General features: G+C 41.9%; 3 protein-coding genes across 7 annotated transcripts in view; 2 read left to right on the top strand and 1 right to left on the bottom strand.

Annotated features, from left to right (window-relative positions):
- Positions 1-434: 434 nt before the first annotated feature.
- RBBP9 (RB binding protein 9, serine hydrolase) lies at positions 435-6405 on the top strand. The gene is made up of 5 exons (XM_055544088.1): positions 435-571; positions 1984-2026; positions 2763-2868; positions 4720-4805; positions 5164-6405. Exons 1-5 carry the CDS (start codon positions 473-475, stop codon positions 5388-5390), a joined length of 561 nt encoding a protein of 186 aa, XP_055400063.1. The 5' UTR covers positions 435-472; the 3' UTR covers positions 5391-6405.
- Positions 6406-8947: 2542 nt separating this feature from the next.
- POLR3F (RNA polymerase III subunit F) lies at positions 8948-22381 on the bottom strand. Of its 2 annotated transcripts, XM_055544085.1 has the most exons (10): positions 22011-22381; positions 20593-20710; positions 14884-14951; positions 14507-14527; positions 14315-14382; positions 12885-12997; positions 12358-12501; positions 12021-12128; positions 10941-11132; positions 8948-9802 (listed from the first exon to the last, which is right to left on the bottom strand). In XM_055544085.1, exons 1-10 carry the CDS (start codon positions 22070-22072, stop codon positions 9725-9727), a joined length of 972 nt encoding a protein of 323 aa, XP_055400060.1. In that variant the 5' UTR covers positions 22073-22381; the 3' UTR covers positions 8948-9724. The 2 variants fall into 2 exon arrangements, with proteins under 2 accessions (XP_055400060.1, XP_055400061.1); XM_055544086.1 differs by lacking the exon at positions 14507-14527 and having other exon boundaries at positions 22011-22376.
- Positions 22382-22535: 154 nt separating this feature from the next.
- DZANK1 (double zinc ribbon and ankyrin repeat domains 1) overlaps positions 22536-27066 on the top strand; it is a 52559-nt gene continuing 48028 nt past the window's right edge. For 2 of the 4 annotated variants that reach the window (XM_055544083.1, XM_055544081.1), the window contains exons 1-2: positions 22571-22634; positions 24798-24914. In XM_055544083.1, the coding sequence (XP_055400058.1) occupies positions 24806-24914 (109 nt within the window). In that variant the 5' untranslated portion in view covers positions 22571-22634; positions 24798-24805. Of the gene's footprint in view, positions 22635-23973; positions 24144-24797; positions 24915-27066 lie in introns of all 4 variants that reach the window. The other 2 variants (XM_055544084.1, XM_055544082.1) reach the window with 2 other exon arrangements.

Raw genomic sequence — 27066 nt, 5'->3', positions numbered from 1 at the left:
TCCCCAAAGGGTTTCAGCAAAGAATTTTTTTTTTAATAACTAGGCTTTGAGTCCTAATTCTTTTTTTTTTTTCCCCATTCCCCTGCTGCTATTGACTATTACTGGCTGATACTGACTATTCTACTAAGAACCATTTTGAAATCAGGAATCTGCAACTAATAAAGCGGGTTGTGTTCTGCTTTTAGGAAACGAAAACACATTTTCTATAGAAATATTATTAATTTTAGGTAAGAGATAACACATTCTCGGAATACCACACTCAGTTCCAAATAAGAGGGGGTGGGGGGATGAGAACACTAGTGGTTTACATCTGCTGGAACCCCTCAAGATTTGCCCGTGCTTCCAGTGGAGCAGGTGGACCAGCAGCTCGCAGGAATACGCGCTTGCCACCCCGGAACTACAATTCCCAGAATGCCACGGGGCAGGCTACCCGGTTGATCAGGCCCCGGAGCACCATAGGTCTGCTGCACACATGGCGGCTCCCTGCAAGGCAGTGATCATTCCGGGGAATGGGGTCGAGGATGTGGCCACCCACGGGTGGTACGGCTGGGTGAAGAGGGAGCTGGAGCAGGTAGGAGCCGCGCCGACCTGCGCTGGGAGGGTCGGCCTGGCGTCGCAGGGCGCCCCGCTCCGACCCCTGTGTGCAAAGCCCTGCCGCCCTGTCTTAAGACTGCAAGGAGGGCTGGAAATTGGGCTGGTGAAGCAGGCTGAAGGGCTTCTCTAAGGCTAGAGTCCTAGCTTCACCTCTAGAAACTAGAGAACGCCCACTCCCCGTATCTCCTGCAGGTTCAGATAATTTACCTGTCTCCTCTGCTCTCTGCTTCAGACTTTTAAATATTTTAATTCATAATGTTGATATATACAAAGGATGTACGTAACACGTGTGTTCATCCTGAAGCACGATGTAATCAATACCTGAGAGTCCTGTCACCAAGCCGAAATCTAGAACCTTCCCAATACCTTCAGAGCCACCTGTATGTCCCTCCATCCCATTTCCCTGCCCTCTGAGCCAGTGAACCAGTGAAGTTGTTCAGTCGTGTCCAACTCTTTGCGATCCCATGGACTTCAGTCCACCAGGCTCCTCCATCCATGGATATTGCAGGCAAGCGTACTGGAGTGGGTTGCTATTTCCTTCTCCAGGGGATCTTCCCCAGCCAGGGATAGAACCCAGGTCTCTGACATTGTAGGCTGACGCTTTACCTTCTGGGCCACCAGGGAAGCCTGTCTGTTTTTAAATTCACTCCACTCTGAAAAAAATGTGCTTTTCAACGTCCATATGTATGCTTTAAACAATACCTTGGTAAATTTGGCTTCTTTGTGAGTTTTATAACAATGGCATCTGTGTTGTCTTCTGCAGATTGAATTTTTTTTAAACCCTCTTCCGTAATTAGGCAATGACTGTTTCCTGAGTTGCCCACTCACTCCAGTGTTCTTGCCTGAAGAATTCCAGGGACGGGGTAGCCTGGTGGGGTGCCGTCTATGGGGTCGCACAGAGTCGGACATGACTGAAGCAACTTAGCAGCAGCAACAGAGCAGGTCTACAATAAAATCTCAGGCTTAGGGCCGAGAGCCACGATGGAGCTAGAAAAGCTGTCCGGGAGGATGGGATCTCCCACTCTCTGTACCAGCTTTGCGTGCCACATCTTACCTATTCCCTGGAGCATAGTCGGATTGGCTCCAGGTGAGTTTGTCTGGAGCCCTCTGTCTACATATACACCGGTGGTGATAAATGGAGATTTGTAGATGCACATATAGAGATCTGCAGAGCTGGCTGGATAGAGAACTACTGACAGGTGGCAGTTCATGAGGAGGGACTGTTTGTTCATATTTAATCCTATACCATTTAACCCACTTCATTTCATAATAGAAGCAAATACTTATTGAATTGATAAAGCTCATATCAGGTATCTCATTTCTTATTAGCCATTACTAGTTGTAATTAAGTGCCTTATAATAGTTTTTTCTTCCCCCCTCATATTGTAGATACCTGGTTTCCAGTGTTCGTCTAAAAACATGCCTGACCCAAGTAAGTTTTTTAAATGTATCTTTAAAAAAAGCCTACTCTTGTTGGGTTTCAATCTTGCCATTTTCTGGTAGAGAAGCCGAAGGGAATACATACCTCAGGATGAATGATGGCAAGTATTTGTGGGGAGGAGGCTACAAACCAAAAGACGTGATAGAAAGTTCTAGGAGGAGCAAGAAGAGCACCCAGGGTTGGTAAAACTTAATTTTCAACTTTGTAAGCAACTTGATTTTCCCTTCTATAAGTCAAATATTTTCAGGCAGAATTCATGGGTTTTTCATTTCAGGCAGAGATGTGACAAAAGTTATAGCATCTCTATGAGATCCTAATAATAGAAAATGTAACTTTGCCACTTTTGTTCTGAGCATGTCTGTGACTTGTCTCAGGAATTTCCTTCTTGGAAAGAAAGAGTATTTGTGGACGTCAACTTGAGAGACAATGTTTTCAATAGGATTTCTGTTTTTCAATTGGAAAGTTTACATTAAAACTTCAGAGTTGTATTTTTTCTTTAGTATTTCGTTACAAGAACATGGTAAAAAAATAAAAAAAATTATTTACCCAAACTACAGATATGAGTCTTTCCAACAGCAACACAGAAAACTTTGGCTCCATGAAAAAAGCCCCATCCCCTGTTGGGATCCTGTAGTTTACTGAGCAATCCTGTGTTAGAAGGGTGGGCAGGACTAAACTAAGACTGCCCCTGTTGAGTGACAGACTCTTCCTTTCCCCTGAACTGCAGTCACAGCCCGAGAGAGCATCTGGCTGCCCTTCATGAAGACGGAGCTGCACTGTGACGAGGAGACCATCATCATTGGCCACAGCTCTGGGGCCATCGCAGCCATGAGGTTTGGTCCCTGTTGAATGTCACCCCTTCCCCCACCCCTGCCATGGGCTGCAGCCGTGCTTGCCTGGGAAATAGCTGGTGCATGTCCTAAGTTTCCACTGCAGAGGAAACAGTGCCGCCCTCAGAAGTAGTAATATGATCTGTCCTAATTTCTTCCTGGCTTGGTTAGTGGATTAAAGAAATTTAATCCACTCAGACACGGATACAGTGATCCTTTTAAAACAAGAGTGCCTCCAAACCCCAGCAGCTCCTGACCCCCCCAGAAGAATACCTTGGCCTTGAACACCACCACCACCCATGTCATCTCTGCCATCGCCCCATAGTTGCCCCCTGCCTGGCTTATAGACCTCACCGCAGTCCTTGAACACTCTGAGCACACACCTTCCTCAGGCCCGTGCTGGCCATCGTCCTACCTGGACTTAGTCCTGAGACAACCTGCATGGCCTTCTCCTCTCTTAAGTCTCTGCTCCACGTCACCTTCCAGTGAGGCCTTCTGGAATCACTCCCTGTGAAACAGCAACCTCACCTCACCTCACTGAATCTTACCCCCTGTATATCTGTGATGCCCCTTATTATCTATAGCACTTTTTATCATCTGACATCCTATTCATTTCTTGTCTGTCTCCTGCCACTCAAATGTAAACTCCATTAGGTGGGACTTTGTTATTCTGACACCGAAACCCCAGTGCCTGGAGGAGTATCTGGCATATGGTAGGTGCTCAGTAAATCCCTGTGGAAAGGTGGAGGCTGTCAACCACGCCCACCCCCAGTCCTCGGGGTTCACGGGCACATTCCTGCTGCCCTATTAGAACGTCACCCTGCAGGCTTCTAAGGCCTAGAGTAAGGACAGAGCTGGCTGAATAGCCTGTTACGGTTGGGTTTCCTCATTTGTGAGGCTGGATGACAAAGGATTATTGTTTTGTGTGGCCTCTTGTCCTACTCAGTCTCTCAGGATGTCACATGAATTGTTTGTCAGAGAAATCTTGCCAGGTTCCATAACCTGTAAGCCACACCTGTTGAAGCTACGAGAATGCTTTCTGATGTGGATCTGCAGAATTGTGGTAGTCGTAGTGTTCACAAGCTGCAAGGGGTTGTCTGGAAAATGAAGAAATCACTTTACGCCAAAATCTGTACCAACTCAAGGCCAGATCAATTTTTCTCAGGCCACTGCTAATAACCATGTGCCTTCTTTAAAGGCAGGAGCCCCTTCCTGACCCCAGTCTCTGCTCAGTGAGGGAACTACCTACACCATCAGCTGAGCGTCTGCTTGCTGGGCACTGTTTGAGGGAACAGGGCCAGAAACAGCAAGAAGGCCCAGACCTGCTGGGGCGGGGAACAGATGTGACACAATGCAAACGAGTAACAGCACAGAGTAGAGCATCGTGTGACAGGCAAGGTTCTGCAGTAGGACACAGACCACCCGCACCTGTCACCTGGGCTGGGGAGGTGTCATGCCTTAGAGTGCTGATTCCTGGGCCTTGCTCTCAGTCCTCTGAACAGATGCTCTGGGGCCGAGCCAGGGAAACTGCGTGTTAACCAAAAGGTAAAGCCAGTGCAGGCTGAAGGTGGCTGCACCCACACATCGAGATGAATGATTACCCTTGTTATGCTTAGTCCAGGCGAGGCCTGCACTACTTTGAGAACTGAGTAGAAGCTCAGGTAGCCCAGGTAAGGCAATTGCCTGCTGGGCTCCTAGTTCTTCTGCAGTTTGCTTGCTCTTTTTCATACCAAGCTCAGCAGCCTGCACCACGTGCTTTCTGTAAGCTGAGTCAAGTGACTTTGGGTGGCTTACTGCCTTTCTGGGAATTACATTTAACACTAGACATAAGCTACGTCATTCCTGTCTCTCCAGGTACGCCGAGACCCACCGGGTGTATGCTCTCGTGTTAGTGGCTGCGTACACATCTGACCTGGGGGATGCGAACGAGCGTGCAAGCGGTAAGTCTGAAGGCAGAGACCCCGGGGAGAGCCCCTCCTGTAGTCAAGGGCCTCCATGATAAAACAGCACTGTCTTCGGACAGGCTAACAAGACGTTTAATCGCACATGAGAAATACTCACCACCCATCTAGATATAAGGTAGGCACTTAGAGCAGTGGACCAGCTTGTAATCCACAATCTAGAACTGAGCCCCTGAACCACACCTTCCCTCTTCACCAGTAGCCACAGTATCAAGCCCTACAGATCGGCAAACTCACAGTGGGGTTCGGATTCTTCATGTCCCTGCTGTGGTCTTCACTAGAGCAGCTAGAGTGGAAAAGGTCCACGGCACTGAGATGCTCAGTGTTTTTCTCACAGGCTACTTCAGCCGGCCCTGGCAGTGGGAGAAGATCAAAGCCAACTGCCCTCACATTGTGCAGTTTGGCTCCACTGATGACCCTTTCCTTCCTTGGAAGGAACAACAAGAAGTGGCCGACAGGCTGGAAGCCAAATTGTACAAATTCACTGACCGCGGCCACTTCCAGAACACGGAGTTTCATGAACTGGTTAGTGCAGTCGGGTCCATGCTGAAAGTACCAGCGTAGACAGGATGGCTCCTGCTGTCTGCGTACCAACATGGGAGGAGGGCAACTATCAGATTATTAATAGTCGACAATCTCTATTATCACGTGAATACTGACACATAAAACAGATCCAATTAAGGCCCCAAATGCCTAAAAAAACACGTTTCAATTTTCAAACAGCATTTTTGTTCTCAACAGAATCTACATCTCCTCAAATTGCTGTGACCTAAAATATTCTTTTCCCCACTTGGAAAGGGACAGGGGACAGCTTAACCACCCTTACCTGTCCAAAGTGAGTAAGACAGAAACAAAACCTAGGTTTCCTGACCCCCTAGTTCGGATTAAAACAGGTTTCATGTTACGATGAAGGAGCTGCCCTGCTCTCTGACATAAAACTTTTGTTTTCGGGGAAAGAAAACATGACTGAAGGCCCAGTATTGGTGAAGAGCTCTGAACACTCTTCAGTTGGGAGCTGACCCCAGACGTTAACCCAGACCAAGTCCTTCCCCTTTGACACCTGACCCCTCACCCTCAAACACACCGAGAGTGACACATAAGGAGGTGGAGGCAGGGGTGTGCAGGGGCAGGTGGTGAACATGAGAAGAGCCGACTGGATCGGCGAGGATCGGGCCAGACCGCTGAGGGCAACCGGGCAATGAACAGGGAAAACTCCTGGGCCCTGTTGCCATGTGGGAATTTTTGCCAAGATATTGCCAATCTTTCTGATTTTTCAATAAAAACAAATTTGTACAGTGGGTTTTAAATTTAGGGACTATTGTGTCAGTACTCTTGCTTGGAAAATCCCATGGACGGAGGAGCCTGTTAAGCTGCAATCCATGGGGTCGCTAAGAGTTGGACACGACTGAGCGACTTCACTTTCACTTTTCACTTTCATGCATTGGAGAAGGAAATGGCAGCCCACTCCAGTGTTCTCACCTGGAGAATCCCAGGGATGGGGGAGCCTGGTGGGCTGCCGTCTATGGGGTCGCAAGTCGGACACGACTGAAGTGACTTAGCATATATATATATATATATATATATATATATATATAAAATCCGTATGTACATGAATTATGTTCAGTCCACAGACATACAGGTTATGTTAGTTGGCAACTACAGTGCAAATAAATTTACAAACACTGCAAGACACAAAGTTCAGGCCATCCCTGTGTGACCTCTGCCTTAGGTATTCCCTTAGCCAGGTGCTGTAAATGGCTCTCTGTAAAGCCTGAGAAAAGCCTGAGAAACAGACATCATGTCAAAGGACAAAGTCATGGGAACAATTTGGATTCTGTTACAGTCTTAAATATTTTAAAAAATGATCTTTCCACGCCTCAAGTTTTGTTCTGTAAAGTGCTCCACCTTTCAGTTTCCATGGGCCTTGAGATCTCTTTTAGCATCTTTCCATGATTTTTCTTCTAATCACACTCCCTCAAAAAACCCTTTCTCATTTTCCAATGTTTTTTGGCTATGATGATCCCTAAATATTGCCTCAAACACTTTCCAGTAAATTCACACCTGACACTTGCTTCAGTAATGTGAATTCCCACCATTTACACCTCATGAAGATTCAAAGCTATCATTTGAAGCTGAAGAGTCTTGATTTCTAAATGTGCTTTTAGAAAGTCAGGAGACAGTCTCTAAGCTTTCAGCAGTAACTACCTTAGGGGGCTGGGAATCTTGGTAGGTATGGTGTGGTGGGCATCTCTTTACTTTCTACAGCTGGGGATGTTCTGAGTTTGCTGTGCTGAATGTGTCTTTTATAACTAAAAATAAATCTGATGAGTTAGTGAAAAGCAAAGTAGATAAATCAGTTGAATAATTTTCTTAAGAGAGGTTGTGTAGCACTGATATGACCAAGCCTGTAATCAAAAGTTTGATTCTGTTTGAATTATTTGGCAGTAGTAATTGTTCTATGTATGTTCTTTCTTGTTTTCTGCAGTCCTTTCTTAAAAGTAAAAACTTATACAAATAACAGTCCATAATACTTTGTTGTACTCTTTCTCTGTAGAAAAAAACAAATACATAAAATTGAAAAATAATTAACTTCGCTATTCTTCATTCCTATAAAAGTAACTTGAGTTTGGAGCCATATGGCAATCCAGTTGTGCCACTCAGCATGGCAGCCAGTAGCCTCGGGGAGCCAGCAAGACAACGTGCAGTTCTTCATTCACGGAAGCCACAGTGCAGGTGCTCTGCCATCATGGGTGACTAGTGGCTGCCTTGCTGGACAAAGATACAGAGCATCTCCATCCTGAGAGAAGGTTCTCCTGGACAGCGCTGTGCTAGAGCACATGATACATTCTTCCCTCACCCACCAACACAGTCGAAGTGACTCCATTGAGTTACTTTTGATTGGTTTGCTTAGTTGATCACGATAAAAATTACCGCCCTATAAAACTTACTCATCACCAAACTGAGATCAGAGAAGTTACATGACAGAATCCCACATGAACTATTCATGAAAACTATCAGATCGTGGCCTTTCACAATTCTCTGTTTGACTCTACGTACAGATCAGTATAAAGCAGAGACGGGCTTTGACAGACTCCAGGGAATATCTATTTTCAGGTGAGCAAAATGCCGTACACTAAACGGAGATCAGCTGTGAGAAGCAGGACTTCACGTCCAGTTGGACTTTGTGGTGTTGTGAGCCTAGAGCCCCACAGTTTGTTCTGGTCAGAACTTATTCCTGTAAATATCCATGTAACCAACATCAGAGGTGCTGTATTTTTAAATCACCTCTTTCCTTCTTAATATTCAGAATGAAAAACAGGCTAAGGGGAAAAAGTTTAAAGGGACTCTTTAGTCTGGTAGGCAAGGAATACTTCTGGTTTAGCCACAGACTGTCAACTTTAAACAATCTCTGGCCCTCAAGATATAGTACAAAATCTGTATTTTAAAAAAAATCTGTATTTAAAACGCAAACTGGTTCCTTCTTTCCACTTCTGACTCTTACAGGCCAGGTCCCAGGAAGGCAGATACTCATCCTACCAGTCCACTCTCAGGGGAACCGAAGCCCTCTGTAGTTTCTGGCAGCCAGACCCTTCTGGATCTTACACATACCCAATAATTGAAATGATCTCTGTTTCAAACACCTGTGTCATGAAATGCTAATTCTATAGAGCTCACCACAGAATTTATATGGTTCTTACAAACTGGTTCCTGAGCTGAGTTCTATTTTACTATTTATCTCAAAATAACCCTTGTGATGGTTCTCCAAACTGAGGTTTGAACCCAGGCCCCAGTAGTAACTTTCCTTTCCCTTGGCCCCTGGCTTTTGACCTGGACACAGAAACCTTTAAGTGGCGCTACAAAGTGAAAGTACGACAGCTGAGATCCTAAAAAGCCCTATAGCTGAATTCTGTGCAACAAAACATCAAGTGACCTATTGTTTTCTGCTCACCTGAGGATTGGGACTGAAAGTGCTATTGAAGCTGAGGACAGTTATAACAACTTCTTGCTTAGTTTAGACCTGTTATACCATGATATTTAAGACAATATGGAAACAAATTGAAGACAGGATAAGGAAAGAAGAATGATACTCCCTTCCCCCCCAAAAGGAATGGAAGGCAATGGATTATTTTTAGTTTTAATTTTAGTTAAATAAGAATCTAGGGGAAAATTCTAGCAAATAATACAATTGAGCCACAGACTAACAACGAAGAGCCAGGGAAGATATTCCCTTTAGGATGAGAACAATGAACATTTATGCACTGAAAACATGTCCTTGACAACAGTCACCGTTTGGGTTTGAGGTAAGTACACCAATGTAATCCTCAGAAAGAATATTTCTGACATAAAAAGGCATCAGTAGTGTGTGGAAAGGGATGCTCTGCTGTCTCCCACCTCTTGCTCCAAGTCTGCGTCCTCCTCTGCTATTCCTCCTTCCCCCCTTTTCGTTTCTTCTCAATGAAACCGTGGAGAAAACAGAAATGGTGACACTGAGCCATATGTAAAAAATTCCCAATGAAGACCTTGATAAACACCTTTAAAACAGGCATTTTAAAGTTCTGGCCATTATCACAGTCCTTGGCGAATACTGACTCGCTGGCTTCTTTTCTTGTGAATCATCAGAAATCTCGAAAGTTCCAACAGGTGGTCTTCCAGAGGTTCTAAGTATTTTACTTACTGAAGAATGGATTTCTCCACTAACCTTATTATCTGTTTCATACCCTGCTGGCTACACTAGCAATATAAATTTAGTCTTCATAGATTAAAAAAAATATTTTTCTGTAGCAGCAAGTCTGTACCTTGAATGCTTTCAAGGGAGTGTGATGTTCCATCATGAATTAAATTATTTGCTCCTGAAGTAACTTCATTTGCAAAACGTCAGCAAAGTTCATAGTTCTCTATTAAAATTCGAGCCACTCTGTCATGTAAATACAGTTAGATGGTGAAATCTCACCACCTTCGTGGCAGTCATCAAAAACCTTTAGAAAAGAAAAAAGGTTACATTCAAACTCAAGTTTTAAAATTAGTATAGGTAATGTCTTAAATATCAACTAAAACTAAAAATTCTAACAAAATATCCAATATTTCAAGCATTTATTTAAAGCAATATTAAAAACAAAACTTTCAAAGTGAAAGGTTAGGTCCTGGAAGAGGACCTGCTCTGATCATGGAGTGAGACGGATACTGTTTGCCACAGCACTAAGCTGACTAGTCTACCTGTCCACTGGGCAGAAGGCAGGCAACGGTCCAGGATTGGAGATCTGTACACACAAATGACTTAATCTTAACTCATCAAGTGTTTCATATTTAGTCACCTTCCTTTTTGTGGAAGTGCTAAATAGAATTCCCAACAGAGTAGCCTTTTTTCTGGGAGTTGAAACCAGGGCACGAGCTGTAGACAAGAGAAAGCAGACAGGCAGTCCGAGAATATACACACCACAAGAGCAGGGACAGAGCCTGCAGCATGGGTGGGAACGAACAAATGACGAGCGTGAGCGTGCTACAAGGGAGAACACGTCACCTCCGGGTGTGAGGCCTGGTTGTCAAGTCTCAGCTGAATGCTCTCAATCTTCCTTGCCCTAAGTCCCCTCACACTAACTAATACCACTAGCTCCAAGGGTGCAGGAGGATTATGAGACCACAGACATTTTCAAAAACATGTCTGGCCCACAGCAGGTTCTCACCAAACCCCATTACCTTCCCTACTTAGGTGAAATGGTTAGCCCTCAGCAAAAACTGCATTTTGCAGGGAACTCTCAATGTATGCTCAATGTATGTGGCAGCCTGGATGGAAGGGGAGTTTGGGGGAGAATAGATACATGTATAAGTATAGCTGAATCGCTCTGCTGTGCATCTAAAACTATCACATGGTTAATCGGCTATACCCCAATAAAAAATAAAAGGTTAAGAAAAGAATTGTGCATTTTGGGATCAAGAGCAGAAAACCAATTTCCTTAAGGTGGTTATTATAGGGAAGAATGTAAGGTGATGACATGCTCACTAAAGGTCTGTCATCAAGGTTACATGGTGCTTTCAGCAGCTCTTGCTGGTACGTTAAGTTAGGTGGCATCTGCAGTTGCAGGCAGTAAAGTAGAAAGAGAAGCCATTTTAACTCACTGGGCAGAGTCCGCAGGGCGCCCGGACCAAGCCTGTGGGCGGGATGATGGGACTGACCGCCCGGTAGAGTTTCATGTGTCCGTCCACACTGCCAACGGTGCCCTCTTTGGCAGCAATGATCGTCATCTCTACTTTCCCATCATAAATGAGTGTATTCAAGATGGTCTCTATGTCCTCCATGGACAGCTCCACCTACAAAAGCAGTATGTTAGAAAGGACTCAAAACAAGAAGTCATCCTTCTGGAGGGTGCTGATAACAGTAAAAGGTCACAATTCTTGATGAAGTGGGGAAGGATTATGCTACAGTAACTGAAAGCACGAAGAAGTTGAACAATGGCCAGAGTGAGAGTAGACCACTCAGATTCCAGGGATACAGCACTGAGCTCACTGCTGAGCTTGACATCTGCTGATGTCTTCGCCCTCCTAAGGAGGATCTAGACTTGTCACATTTCTTTAGCAAGAATCTGATGGAGATTTATAAAAATGCTTAAGCAGAAAGGTACTTTAGACAGCAAATAGTCCAAATTCCTGTGTTGTTTTTTTTTAAATAAAAGAGAACTGGAGAGCAGAAATGAAAATGACTTGTCCAAGCAGCCACTTCAGCATCTTCTCTGATGGTGAGGGGCAAGTAAGCACAGTGTCCATATGTACAGATCTTCGAAAGAATGTGCTGACAGTGCCACTTACATCTCCTAAGTAGGAAGCTACCAATAAATGGCAACCGATACTCATGACGGATGTTTGGCACATATGTTGAAATGTCCCCAGGGGAGTCAAGAACTTGTCAGAACAGACTTTTGCATCTGATAGTGAAATGCATGGCCAGGCTTCCACCCTGCTGCTCTGGAGCCCAAGCTCAAGGACATACAGTTCAGAAAGTGCCTGACGGCCCGGACTGCCTTTGCCTGCCTGGCTTAGGACAGTGGGTTCTACATTTTGCGGGTTCTGTAGAATGTACACAGGTATCACCTGAGAAGAGGGTCTGGGCCAGATGTGTTTAGAATACAGTGTAAACCATATCCCTACAATGAAGCAAAAGTTTTTAAAAAATAAGATGAAAATTAGAGACTGGGTTCTGACCTTACTGATTCCCAATTCGCAGATATACTTCCACACTTCATGTGATGAAGCAAATGAACTATTTCTTTGTATCATTGGATTCTGTTTGCTTTCTCGTGCGGTTTCTGCCTATCAGGGTAGAAATATAAATTTCATAAAGAATACCAGTACCTTCTGAACACAATTTCTATAGAGGATAATCAACAACAGGACCTATTTTGTTTAGGAAAAAGGACCAATTACAGTATTTTCAATTCCTATAAGATACAATATGTATGATTAAACATTCCTTATGAAAAAACTTAAAAAAAAAAAAAGAAAAACCACTTGGAGGGATGTTTCCTCAGTTATGGCTCACCTTGGTTTGTAGGAATTTAAAACACTGTTGGTTAAGCACCTCCACAAATTCAGATTCAAAATCCTGGTCACTGTACCAGGCCCCACCTGTCACAGAGCGGTCTGGCTGCAGGTTATAGAGCATATACACCTTCTTTTTTGAGGCCTAGGGGAAAAAACCACACACACAGCAGATGGTTAAAAGGTAACAAAGCAGTTTTCCAAAACTAAGACTTAAAAACCCCAAAGCTTTATATTTCACACCAGTGTGGGATTTACAGAATTACTGTGACTACAGGACAGCATACCAAGTCTCCTTGTGCTTGGCTTCCCCTATTAACACCCGACATTATCAGAGTACATCTGTTACAGCTAATGGACTAAAGCAGTATCTCCAAATGGTCCAATATGAGCTACAATTTTGAAAATGTTTTTTGATCAGTTGTTTTAAATCATGACATAGCCGAAAGAACGATAAACACCTGAAATATCCTTGGAGCAATATACGTACAGCGAGCATTCAAGAGAAGAAAAGAGACTGTTACTCACTGCCACAGACTTAACGGCTTTGATAAGCTTTTTACTTTCCAAATTCTTTAGAATTTTGTTAATTTCTGTTAATGGCAAGTTGCTTTTGTATCGGATATCTCTGCTCCATATTCCTGTAAGAAAGTAAAGTAAAGTAAGTTTAATACTATAGGATTTGTGTTTCTTTTCCCATTGCTTATATCTCATTGTAAATCTAGCAAAATATGTATATAATCCTGGAGCATTGCTATAGGAAAAATGATGCACAGGTAAGAATCTCAGATAAAGTAACAAAAATATGCAAAAAAGTTGTATGCTCCATTTTCTAACTGGAAATTTCTTGGAATGCTAGCATGGCATCTTTTAAAAATCATATGATAAGGGACATTTTTCTAAAGGAAGGAAAATCTTGATGTCATTGAATTAACATACATTGGCCTTTCCGTGCCCTCCTACATTCCAGCCTCTCTTTTCTATAAATTTCACTTTAGATCATATACTGTGAAAAACAAACTTAAGTTTGGGTCATGGTCAGTTGCCATCCTCAATGGAGAGCAATTAAAAAAAAAAACCTTTATGAGAGCATCTATGTATATTTATGTCCACTATACTTGGAAAACAGAAAGATTATAGTTCTTACAGTCACTAAGAACCTGTGCAGAAAGCTACGATTTTTCTTTCAAAGAACGTAATAAGTATTATACGTATAAAGGGAATTTATGTAAAAATATTTTGCTGTATTTTCTTCCCAACAAAAAGGCATAATAAGATAGAAAGATTTTGTTTTAAATAGAGAATGCTGTCTTCATATTTATTTTTAAAATGTAATTTAACTTCCTAACACATATAAAAATTGTACAATTTTAGGTTACATCATAATTGCTGAAGCTAATATCAATGACTCAAACAGGTCTCAAATTGTAATAACAGCAATTTAGATCCCGTACTTTGAGGGCGACAGGAGAGGAACTAAACAGCTGTGGAGGGAGCTACAGCAGACAATGCCATGGGGCACTAGGTGTCCCATGGTTTCCTACAAAAACCAAAGAGATGTGATGATCCACAATTTACAGATAAGAGGAAGAAACGAAGGCTTCCAAAATTTAGAAAGTGAGGATAAAAAAACCCTTCAGTTTTCATTTATTTGCTTCGGATAATACATGTACATGGTTCAGAATTCAGAAGTTTCTTTCCATCTCTGCCCATGGCCATCTAGTTCCTGCCTCCTTTGAGGCAACAACAGCATCACTCTTGGGTGTCCTTCAAACATATGTACATTATAAATATGTATATATATGCGTGTGTGAGTATGTGTGTTATATTTTCTTCTCCTTTGAACACAAAGTTCAGCAGACTGAACTGACTACTCTACACCGTGGGAAGCCAGGATCTCTGTCCCTAATATCTGGTCCGAGAGACAAGTTTTTTCTGCTTGTTCCTCTAAAACTTACCTTTATTTCCTGCATCCTCTATGATCTGATACACTAGTTTTTCTTGGTTATCTGATCCTTTCATTTTACTGCAGGGGAATAAAGCAGAATTAAAAAGGCAAAGAGGTACAGACTAATCTAATCATCCATATAATCACTTAAAGGAATGAGTAGACAAGTCATCACATTGACTTATTTACCAAAAGGGCTTACCTTAAAAAGAATGAGACAGGGCTGTATGTACCAGAATGAAAAGATGTCCAAGATACAGTAAGTGAAAAAAAACAAGTTGCAAAACAGTATGGATAGCATGATCCAAATTTGTTAAAAAAAAAAAAAAAAAAAAAGAAAAGAGATTATATATAAATATATGGTATATAAATATATAATCATCTATATATATTTATATATACCTATAAGGAAGGATATATACCAAATTATTTAGAGTCACTATCTCTGGGAAATGGAACTCCTGTGGGAGGTGAGATGATTTGCAGGACCAGGTTTACATGATGCAATTCTGTACTGGCCTTTCCCACCCAAACATATATTACTTTTACAATATTAAAAATAAAAAATCAGGTGCTTACCCAGCATTCTGAGAATCCTTTATTCTATACAGAAGTCCTGTATTGCTCCTTAAGAGATCCAATTGACCCTAAAGTTTTGTTTTTTTTTTAAAGAAAGAAAATAGCAGTGAACTATTTTGGAGACATATCAAATCCAATGGCAACCATTAATGCACTCTTCAATATTTTACACAGACTAAAATATCCTACCTTGTATAACTGTCAGTTCCTCCCTCGAGTACTTAAGATTTTCCCTACATATCACATGTGATATGTATATTTTTTAAACTTAGCTCTTTATATCACCATTTCCTCAAATATTAATACATAACAATTTCCTACATGTTAGATCCTAGCCTAGTTATCAGATCAATGCATAAGAACTTTAAACAAGCAGCTTTAGAATAATAAAAATTCATATTCAAGTAAACTGAATAAATATAATAAAATACAACATCTTTAAAAAGTTCAGATAAAGGCTATTCATGCAAAAATATTTTGACATAATGATTCCATGCTTTTCCATTTCCTTGAGTCTGAACTTGTGAGAACGCCAATGGCTGTACCACTGGGCTCCTGGCAGTTCAGGGAAGCATCACTGAGAGAGGTTCCCATGAGTCAAGGCTGGGCAGACCCGTAACTTGGAATCAGGTTGGTATATGGGTGAACAGCAGTCCTTTCCCTCCCTCCCCCAGACTCCTAAGTGGAAAAAATTGAACCACAAAGCCCAATTTGGAAGTTTCATTTAGTTGTTTAATTTAGTTTATGAACGTTTAATGAACACCTGTCCTGGGAACATGTTTGGGGTGGGGAGGACAGACATGAATTCCAAGAGAGAACTCCACAGCTGATTTCAATACCATTGGGGTGGCATGAGGACAGAGCCAAGTGAAGGGGGGGATGGGCTCCCAGGAAAGCCGCTTTGGCCCAGCCTGTTGGTTCAGGGGTGCTGCCTGGAGTTGAGTCTTAGGATGAGGGGTCAGTGTGTGAGGAAAGGAGGAAGGGCCTTCTAAAGCAGGGAAGACAGCATGAGCAAAGGCCTGAGACACAGAACAGCGTGACGTGCCAGGGAACAGAGAACAAGCTGTTCCCTATGAAAACTAACTTGTGAGGCTGGGGGTGCAGAGAGATGAGGTCGGTGGGGAAGGCAGGGGCTCAGAGTGGTAAACCCTGGAGTCTGGATTTGAATCTCCAGAGCTGAGAGAAGGGTTTCTGGTGGGAGAGTAACTTGGTCAGAACTGCCTTTAAGACAGAGCAGGTTGCTCTGAGGCACACGCAGCAAGGAAGGCCGTTAAGATGCACCTAACAGTTCAAGTAGAAGCCAAGAGCCTGAACACATATAGGGGTGGGAGGAGTGAAAACAGGGGAACGAATTTGAAGATAGTTTAAGGCAACCCATGCCAGTATTCTTGCCTGGAGAATCCCACGGACGGAGGAGCCTGGTGGGCTATAGTCCACCGGGTCGCAAAGAGTCGGACACAACTGAGTGACTTCACTTTCATTTTCACTTTAAGAGCTAAAATCGGCAACACTAGTGATTTATTAACAATTACTCCCTTGCTTAAAATTCTTGAGTAGCTTCACCACTGCCCACTGCAGGACTGGCAACAGGTGACTGCTGAGGATAATTTTCAGACAGAAAGAAAAAGGCTGAAAATGGAGTCTGAGGACAAAAACATTTATCACCACACTTCCCAGCATCCCTTGCTCTATGCTTCCAGAAGCTGAAGACCTTCACCATAGTGAAGCAACTAGAAATCACAACACTCCTTCTCTTTTGGTTAGAACAGGGTTCAGCAATCTGGTGCGCTGCTTTTTTTTTTTTTAATTGAAGTAATGTTATATTAGTTTCGGGTGTACAACATAGTGATCTCAAGTTTTTATAGACTGTACTCCACTTAAAGTTACTATAACATGTTGGCTATATTCCCTGTGTTGTACGACACATCCTGTTTCACCTCTTATGCCCCTCCCCACTTCCCTCTCCCAACTGGTAACCACTAATTTGTTCTCTGTATTTGTGAGGCTGTTTTGTTATTAACATATTCGTTTATTTTTTAGATTCTGTTGGGAAGCGTAGTACAAAATAGCCATATTAAGAAAAAGTCCTTGGGAAAATGGCGAAGGGCCAAAAGTACCTGGCTTTGTGTACTGCGGACAAAAAAAACATCTCCTGCCTTTGGTTATGCTTGGCGCCAAGATTTAATAATAAATAAATATGTTACTTGAAAAAACGGGTTATGGGATAAGCACATGAGTCACTTAGAACACGCTGTCCTTAAAATGTTTTTACTGATTATGTGTTAACCCCGTATGCGCTCTGCTGGCCGTATACTTTAAGCTCTTTGTTCCTGCTTCTATAAAAAAACTTGACTACAAAAATAAACTTGTCAGTCCTTACAAGAGACTGTCCGAGTGTCATTCTTTCAGGTTCGTCACTTCCAAGTCCCGGGGAAAAAAATCCCCAACAGATTCCACACATAAATGATAACATATAGTATTTGTCTTTCTGACTTATTTCACTAATACCCTCCTCCAGGTCCATCAATGCTATTGCAAATGGCAAATTTCATTCTTTTTTTTACAGTTGAGTAGTATTTCATTGTATGTATATGTATGTGTGTATATCTCTATCTATATATATATGCTACATCTTCATTATCCACTCATCTGTTTTTTTTGTTTGTTTGTTTGTTTTTTCCCACTCATCTGTTGATGGGACAGTTAGGTTGCTTTCACATTTGGTTATTGTAAATAATGTTTCTATGAACATTTGAGAAGTGAAGTTGCTCAGTCGTGTGCAACTCTGTGCAATCCCATGGACTGTAGCCTACCAGGCTTCTCCGTCCATGAAATTTTCCAGGCAAGAGTACTGGAGTGGGTCGTCATTTCCTTCTCCAGGGGAACTTCCCGACCCAGGGATCCAACCCGGGTCTCCCACTTGGCAGATAGACGCTTTACCCACTGTGCCACCAAGGAACATTTGGGTGCATATACCTTTCTGAATTAGTCTTTTTGTTTTCATTGATATATATACCCAGGAGTAGAATTGCTGGATTGTATGATAGTTCTATTTTTAGTATTTTTGAGGAACCTCCATACTGCTTTCCATAGTGGTGGTACCAATTTACATCCCACCACCTACAGAGTACAAGGATTCCCTTTACTCCACATTGCCACCAACATTTGTTGTCTGTGGTCTTTTTCATGATAGCCACTCTGACAGGTGTCAGATGATACCTTATTGTTTTGATTTGCTTTTCTCTAAAAATACTGCTACAGTTTCTGTCAGAGCATGTTCTGCCTATGTTTTCTTCTGGTTTTACGGTTTCTGATCTCACTGTTAGGCCTTTAATCCATCTTGGAGTTTGTTTTTATATATGGTGTGAGAAAATGTCCTAATATCATTTTTTTACATGTGGTTATCCATTTTGCCCAGCACTACTTGTTGAAGAGACTCTTTTCCCCATTATGCATTGTTTCCTCCTTTGTCTTAATTGACCATTAAGTGGATGGGTTTATATCTGGGCTTTCTATTCTGTTCCACTGATCTATATGTCTCTTTTTATGCCAGAATCATACTGTAGTACGGTCTGAAGTCAGGGAGCATGATACCTCCAGCTTTGTTCTTTTTCTCAAGATTGTTGTGGCTATCTGGACTCTTTTCTGTTTCACATGCATTTTTGTATTATTTGTTCTAGTTCAGTAAAAAGTGTCCTGGGCATTTTTATAGGGATTGCATTAGATCTGTAGATTGCTTTGGGTCATATGGACATTTTAACAATATTAAATCCTCCAGTCCATGACCATTGGATATCTTTCTATTACTTTGTAGTATTTTCAATTTCCTTCATCAGTGTTTTAGAATTTTCAAAGTTAGGTCTTTCACCAGTTTGTCTCTAGCTGTTTTACTCCTTTTATGTTACTTCTAAAAGAGACTGTTTTCTAGCTTCTTCTTTTTGATAGTTCATTATCAGTGTGTAAGAAAGCAACAGATTTCTGTATATTAATCTTGATCCTGCAAGTTTACTGCATTCACTTATTAGTTCTAATAGCTTTTTTGACTGAAACTTTAGCATTTTCTTTATATAGTATCAAGCCATCTGCAAGTAAGGACAGTTTCACTTCTTTCCATTTGTATGCTTTCTTTTTCATATCTGACTGCAGTGGCTAGGACTTCCAATACAATGCTAAATAGAAGTGGGGAGAGTGGGCCTCCTTGTCGTCCTCCTGATTTTTTCTTTCTCTTTGGCCGTGCCTCACAGCTTGTGGGCTCTTAGTTCTCCAACCAGGGACTGAACCTGGCTCCTGGCAGTGAAAGTGCCAAGTCCTGACTACTGAACTACCAGGGAATTCCTGTCTTCCAGATTTTAGAGGAAAGGTTTTCATCTTTTCACCACTGAAGATGATCTTCTCTGTGGGTTTGCCAGAAACAGTCTTTATTATGTTGAAGTATGTTCTCTCTATACCAACTCTGATAAGTTTTTATCATGAATGGATGTTGAATTTTGTCAAATGTCTTTTCTGCATCTGTTGAGATGATCATGTGACTTTTAAGCTTCCTTTTCATGTGGTGTATTATACTAACTGATTTGTGCATACTGAACCATTTTTGCATTCTTATAATAATTTCCATTTGATCATGGTGTATGATTCTTTTTGTATATCATTGAATGTGGTTCGCTAATATTTTGTTGAGGATTTCTACATGTATATTCATCAGAGACACTGGCTTCTGATTTTTTTTTTTTTTTTTTTTTTACTATTATCTTTGTCTGATTTTGGTGTCAGAGTAATGATGGCCTTGTAGAATGAATTTGGGAGTGTTTCCTCCTTTTCAAATTTTTGGAATGGTTTGATAAGTATAGGTATTTGCTCTTCTTTATATGTTTGGTAGAACTACCCTGTGAAGCTATCCAGTCTTGGACTTTTCTTTGCTGGGAGGCTTTGATTAATAATTCAATTTTACTACTAAAATTGAATTAGTAATCAGACAATTACAATCTGGTCTGCAGAAATTGTCTATTTCTTCCCGATCATCATGTTTATCCCTTAGCTGTTTATTGTAGTTATAGTTGATTTTTCCATTTTTGTCTTTTAATCTTCATATTAGTTTATGTATTTGAGCCAAAGCCTTTACTATATATTTGTCTTTACTAGCAGCAAGACGGAGAAGGCAATGGCACCCCACTTCAGTACTCTTGCCTGGAAAATCCCATGGACGGAAGAGCCTGGTAGGCTGCAGTCCGTGGGGTTGCTAAGAGTCGGACATGACTGAGCGACTTCACTTTCACTTTTCACTTTCATGCATTTGAGAGGGAAATGGCAACCCACCCCAGTGTTCTTGCCTGGAGAATTCCAGGGACGGGGGAGCCTGGTGGGCTGCTGTCTCTGGGGTCACACAGAGTCGGACACGACTGAAGCGACTTAACAGCAGCAGCAGCAAGAAGTAAACAGAAGGTGGGAACAGATTATGCCTAAATGTACATGTATGCCAGTATGTACCTTAGTGACAAATTACTAAATATAACAGTTAAAATACAATTATTTGTCTTGTAAAAATGCATATTACTTCTTTCTTTGGTTTAGGGAGTCTGAGCTGTTTCCTGGTTTGAAGTCTTATCAGTCACAACCTACCACACTTTTGAGAATGGTTTCATTCTACATAACAGAAAGTAATGACAATCACAACATATAAATAATTACATGAACTAGATGGATTCACCTTACCATGGACAACAGTCTATTGATGGCCACTGCCCGCTGCTGGGCTTCTATATGCGGCATTTCATTCTGAATTACTTGGTCTGTGATTCCATGAGGGAACTGGTGACATAATTCTATAATCCTAGGAACAAAAGAATTAATGATATTCATGTTTTTACCTAGTTCAAGAGTCAGTAGGGGAAAAATATAGGCAGAACAGTTTAGAAGTGTGCCTTTTTTCACATTTGACAGATAATCTGGGTTTCTACAATGGTTCTGAATGAAAGCACGTTAAAAATGAGGAAGATGTTTTTGAAGTACACGTTTGCATTTTTATTGTATTTAAGAGAAGCATTTCTTATTCATATGAACTTTAAATTAGGACAAAAGTCAAATGAAAACACAGAAAAACACATTAAAGCTGAGGCTTCAATTTTCTCAGATGCAACAAGTATGACAAAGTGAAGAGACAGTGCCTTGGGTAGCCATAAGTCTGTAAGCAGGAGGCAGATCAAACACTTCTGGAGGGAAGTCAAAGTTTCTTTAGGACAATTCACCACAACTGGGACCTGTTTTTGGAATTATCCCTAACAAACAAAAATAAACCTCGAGTTTCACCTTGTCACAGGATCATCATGTGTGTTATTAATAACAGTTTAAAAAAGCTGGGGTCTTTATAAATTCTGTTCAGTGCACGGTAGAGAATATAAAATTGTAAGATGCTTCAGTTCAGTTTTCACCCGCTCAGTCGTCTCCGACTCTCTGCGACCCCATGGACTGCAACACGCCAGACCTCCCTGTCCATCACCAACTCCCGGAGTTTACTCAAACTCATGTCCATTAAGTCGGTGACGCCATCCAACCATCTCATCCTCGTCGTCCCCTTCTCCTCTCGCCCTCAGTCTTTCCCAGCTTCAGGGTCTTTTCAAAAGAGTCAGTTCTTCGCATCAGGTGGCCAAAGTATTGGAGATGCTTTGGGAGATGCTTTGGGTAAGCGTAAGATGCGTTGGGTGCCCTAAAACCTTCACTTAATTATCGCGCTCAAACCGTTTGGTGTCTGTTGCTTCATAATCGAAAACTGCACCCTAAGTCTGGTTAAACCTTCCGTCACGGGAGTTCCTTGGTAACAAGGGCGATCCTGGATCAGAACGTGTTTACACCAGTACCCCATGGAGTCGCAAGGAGTCTGACACGACCAAGCGACTAACACTTTCCCGGGGGGAAACGCCGAGTCTTCACTCTGGGCGTGGATCACTTTAAGGAAAGGTGCGCCTGAGTAGACAGCTTCCCTGACAGACCCAGGGAAAGGCCGGCCACACAATCTCGTCAACTGTCCGACTCGCTCTGAACTTCTTAAGAGTGCCGTCTTCCGGAGACGGGAGAAAGGTCCGGGAGAAAGGGGGCCTCCAGAGGCGGGGAACGAGCCTCACTCCCCGATTTACCTGTTTTCGATTTCCACCGGATCCGCGTCGGGCGGCTGCACCTTCACCTTCACCTCGGCCATGAGGGCGCAGGTGCCGGGACCTTGGGGGAAGAGACCCCTCCGGGCGGCCGGACTGCGAGCCGAGGGAAGCCGGACAAGGGTAAAGACAGCGCTCGGCCGGCGCTAGGGGCTTTCTTCCTCAGGTCGCAGGCGGTCCTTCTTTGCCGGTCGCCTAGAGGTGGCCAAGTCGCGCCTGCGCCGCTTCACGCTCGCGCGCGCAGTTCTAGTATTTTCATTCTGGTATTTCGTTCTGGTATTTCCAGAAAATCAGAGACTGTCGCACGAACGAGCCTGGTTCTCATTTTGAGTTGGGAGGCCACCTTGTAGCGCTTTCCAACCTCTGTGAAGGCAAGTCCTCGGACGCCTACGGTTAGGCCTGAAGAAAGGAGAGCTCTGCTGCCGCCTGTCTCCGGGCCAACCGCAGGGGCGGAGCTAGTTGCTAGGAAGCGGGTTCCTGCCAATCACCTGCCCAGCTCCCGGTGGGCGGGGCGCGGCTCGCAGCGTCTTGGTAACCCGTACCGCCGCAGTGAAGGAGAGGACCAAGGGCGGTGAGCGGTGGGCTGCCTCGGTGGGGGCTGCGGAGGTACCCAAGGGGTCCCGATCGGGTCCTGGTGGCTGGGGGAGGGGGAGGGAGAGAAGGGCATCCTTCGTTCAGCCGAGTCGTGGCGGTGTCCTTGGCTGCACCTGAAGGACGGAGACGGGGACCAGACGGGGTTCCGGAACCGGGCGGTGAGGGGCAGTCTGGATGGAGGGATGGCGGGGTGGGGGATGCTGTTGACGCAGTCGGGCCTAGCGGATCGATCTACGGATGGATCCCCTTCGCTCGGGGCCCACTGGCCTACGCACTGTCAGCCTTTCAAGGACATCGCCTAGTCGCCGCAGGAATTATTCCCCACCCCGCCCCCGCCCCCGCCCCCGCCCCCAGACGTTTTTATTTTGAACTAATTTTTAACCATTTTTTAATTTTAACTGCCTCTCACGTAAATGAAAACGTGAGGATGAGCACGCTCCAGAGCCCTTCTGCAGGGGCTGTCGCGCTATCCGTATATGTATCTGCAGTTTAAATTCTTAGCCTCCGACCTGGAACTATCCAACCAGGCATTAAATTCACCCCTTAAATTTAGCCATCCCACATTTGGGTTATAGTCTGTGACAAACCTCAAACCACAGAGACGTTCGGGGCAGTTTTATTTATTTATTTAAAAAAAATTTTTTGGCGTCATGTCATGCGTGGCTTGCAGTAACTTGGTACCCCCACCAGAGATTGAACTAGAGCCCCTGCAGTGAAAACATCAAATCCTAACCACTGCACAGTTAGGGAATTTCCAAGGCAGCATTGTTTAGAATAAAACCCAAAACTGAAAAGAAAATAATAAATGCCCAATCACAAATTGATAAATAAGATTATGTAAGTATTTGGAAAATTGTAAATAATAGGGGAGGGTACAAGAAGTACTCTATAAAAATTGAATTTAAATGTAGATTTTAACTGAGTAAAACCTATGCATCCATTATCATTGAAATTTGAACAGACCATCCAAGATGTAAATGGTTTTTAAGGTGTGGGATTTCCCCCCTAAATCCTTTATGTATTAATAATTATGAACACTCCCACACCCAAGAAAAAAATCACTAAGACCTCCATACTTGTACTTAATTACTTATAAATACAGTAGATGGAATGGGAGACTGTTTTAAGGTGTGGGTCCCCCCCTCCCCAAATCCTGGGTGTATTAATAATTATGAACCCTCCCATCCCCAAGAAAAAGATCACTAAGACCTCCATACTTATACTTAATTACTTATAAATACAGGAGATGGAGTGAGAGACTTCTGTGTTCATTCCTCACTTTTTATATCCGTGCCAGCTTTCTTCTGGCTGAGGCGTGACCCTCTGTCATTTTCTAAAGTTTCTTTTGCAGCTTTCACAGGCACGAACCAACTGATGACAACTGCAGGACTTTGAACATGGAGCTTTCCCAAGGGAGCTGGCTCTAAATGAACATTTCATGCTACATACAAAGTTACTTCTGTTCCTCTTGTGTGTTGTCTTGCCTGAAGTCAAGAGAGGTGGTGTACTAAAAAGAGGCAGGTCAGACTGGTAATGATCCAGGGATTGCTTAGGTCTGGTCATCAGTGATGATCTCTGCTCTGACATGTGCATTTAATGTGCTCACTTTAAATTTTATTCCCCCATCACATACACTCCTGCTTTTCCCCCCCAAAGTGAGGTAAATACTCAAGTAATCAAAAGCCCACACAAGATCTCAACAGCAAAAATACAGCAGAGACAATAATTATTTCCATTAAAAATGGTATTTGGGGACTTCCCTGGTGGTCCATTGGTTAAGACTTTGCCTTCCAGTGCAGAGGGTATCGGCTCATTCCCTGATTGGGGAGCTAAGATCCCACATGCCTTACAGCCAAAATACATAAAATAGAAGCAGTGTTGTTACAAATTCAATAAAGACTTTTAAAAATGACCCACATCAAAAAAATTTTTAAATTATATTTATATTACACATGACGTTGTAAATCAACTATACTTCAATTTAAAGAAAAAGAACTGAAATGAGTCTCCCAAAAAAGAAAAAAGAAAAATGATATTTGTAGATGGTAGAGGAACAACATTCTCTTTAGTTTTTACTAGTCTTACTGTATTTGAATGAGATACTTCTCTTCAGTGTCTATTCACATATAGGTGTCCATTGGAATTTATTTTCATCCACTTTTTTTTTAATGTAAGGAGGGAAAATGACAGCTGGTTCAGTGTGTGTCCCTCAAATCATACCCCTGCGGGTGCCTCAGCCCGGAAAAGCCAACCATGAAATTGATAACAATACGCTTTTGGAAATGAAATCAGGTAAGAATCAAATGTACTGAAATTGTTTAAAATAACCCTGCCATGTTCTCTATATTCATCTGGTTGTTGATTTACCCTCTTTGCATCCTTTCTATAATCAGGATCTTGGGATGATTGTAAAACTTTCAAAATTTGAAACAATGTTGGTTTCTAGAGTGGCATTTATATAGGTTACAACAGCTGGCTCTTGCCAACCTTCCATTTGTGTTGGAAAGATTTGCAGCAATGCCATGACTTACTTTAGCCAGGTTAGGATGTCCCATTGCTTCCCCAGACTTTCCCAGGATTCTCAGTGTTTTTCTGGGATATCAGTTTGACGTGCTAACACAGGCTTCCCAGTCATACAGGTTGGAGAGTGAAGAATCCTGGCTTTGAAAACATCTAGTGATCTTCAGTACATTCCTCAGCCTTTCTTAGTCTTAGTCTCTAGACTGTAAGAGACTGATAATATTATCTATAGTTTAGAGTCATCATGAGGATTAATGAACTGATGTGTGATGTGAGGCACACAGGTTCTGGCACATGGTGATGCCAAAAGACATCACAGCTATTTCTGCTGAAATAAAGCAGTGAATGTGTTTCTTTTTCATGCCAGAAACACACACACACACTCATTTACATATGTAATAAACATAAAGAGAAGGAAAAGCTTTATAGATAAAACGTATGAACAATTACTTGTTTAAAACAGACTCTTGATTTGCAGCCACATGGATGGACCTAAGAGATGATCATATTAAGTGAAGTTAGTCAGAAAGAGACAAATATCATATGATATCACATATATTTTGACTCTATAAAAAAATGGTACAAATGATCTTACTTACAAAACAGAAATAGACTCACAGACATAGAAAACAAACTTATGGTTACCAAAGAGGGTAGGAGGAGATAAATTCAGAGTTTGGAATTAACAGGTACACAGTACTATATATAAAATAGATAAACAACAAGAACCTATTATATAACACAGGGAACTATATTCAATATCCTGTAATAGCCTATAATGGAAAAGAATCTGAAAAAGAAAAAACTATGTACATATGTATAGCTGAATCACTTTGCTGTACATTTGAAAGTAGTACAACATTATAGAAAAATAGATTTCAATTTTTTTTAAATAGAAAAATTAGACTTCAATTAAAAAATAGACTCTGAGACTCCAGTTACATATTTGAATAACTAATATGCATACAAACTATATGTACCGATGATGTGACACCTAGGCTTCCTAGACTGAGAGGTCCAAATAAGAATATATATATTATATTCTGTCTTCCTTTATCTTAAAAGTTAATACTATTTTTAAAATTCCTCAAACCAAAATTCAAGTCTTAATATATGTGCTCGTAACCCTCAGGAGAAGTTGGGTAATGATTGACAAATGATGACAGGGTATCCAATTTCTCTAATATCTGAAATGTCTAATAAATGAAAGATTCTGCAATTCAGTGCCAAAAGTAATAATATCCCAATAGGAAAAATGGACAAAGGATGTGAAAAGACATTTTATAGGAAAGGAAATACGTGTTTTAAACATATGAGAATATGCTCCTATTCACTCTTCACTTGCTTGCTGAGCAGAGCTTGTCCTCTGCTTTATTTACTCCCTTGCACTTAATCACCACTTAACAAATTCTATGCAGTCGTTTCCTGTTTGTGTTTTTTTTTAAATTATGAGAGGAAGGACTTTGGTCACATGTATTTCCAGTGTCTGAAACAGTGTCTGGCATGTAATAGGCATTTGGTAAATACTTGTTGAATGAGTGAATGAATCTTACTCAAAATACAAGAAATGTGAGTTAAAGCTATGAGATACTTTTTTTTAACCTGGGAAATAGAAATGAAATGTCAGCAAAATAAAAGAAAAAATGATCACACATGATATGGTTGAGATGGTGGGTTAACATGCACTTCCATTCCCTGCTGGTAGCAGGGTGAATTGTTTCAATGTCCATGGAAGGAAGTTTGGCAACATTAACCAAAATTACAAACTCGCATCGCTTTTGACTCAAGAACAGTACTAGTTCTACATATTTTGCAGATATACTTATAAAAAGAACTCTTTGCAGGGTTATTCATTACAATGTTTGCAATAGCAAAAGTAAAAAAGAAAGAAAAGGAAAAGAAGATGGTTTATATGTTCATCTGT

Source organism: Bubalus kerabau, chromosome 13, assembly GCF_029407905.1.
Source record: "Bubalus kerabau isolate K-KA32 ecotype Philippines breed swamp buffalo chromosome 13, PCC_UOA_SB_1v2, whole genome shotgun sequence".
Classification (NCBI taxonomy): domain Eukaryota; kingdom Metazoa; phylum Chordata; class Mammalia; order Artiodactyla; family Bovidae; genus Bubalus; species Bubalus kerabau.
The sequence above is the reverse complement of the archived record's forward strand: the minus strand, read 5'-3'. Positions and strand labels throughout refer to the sequence as shown.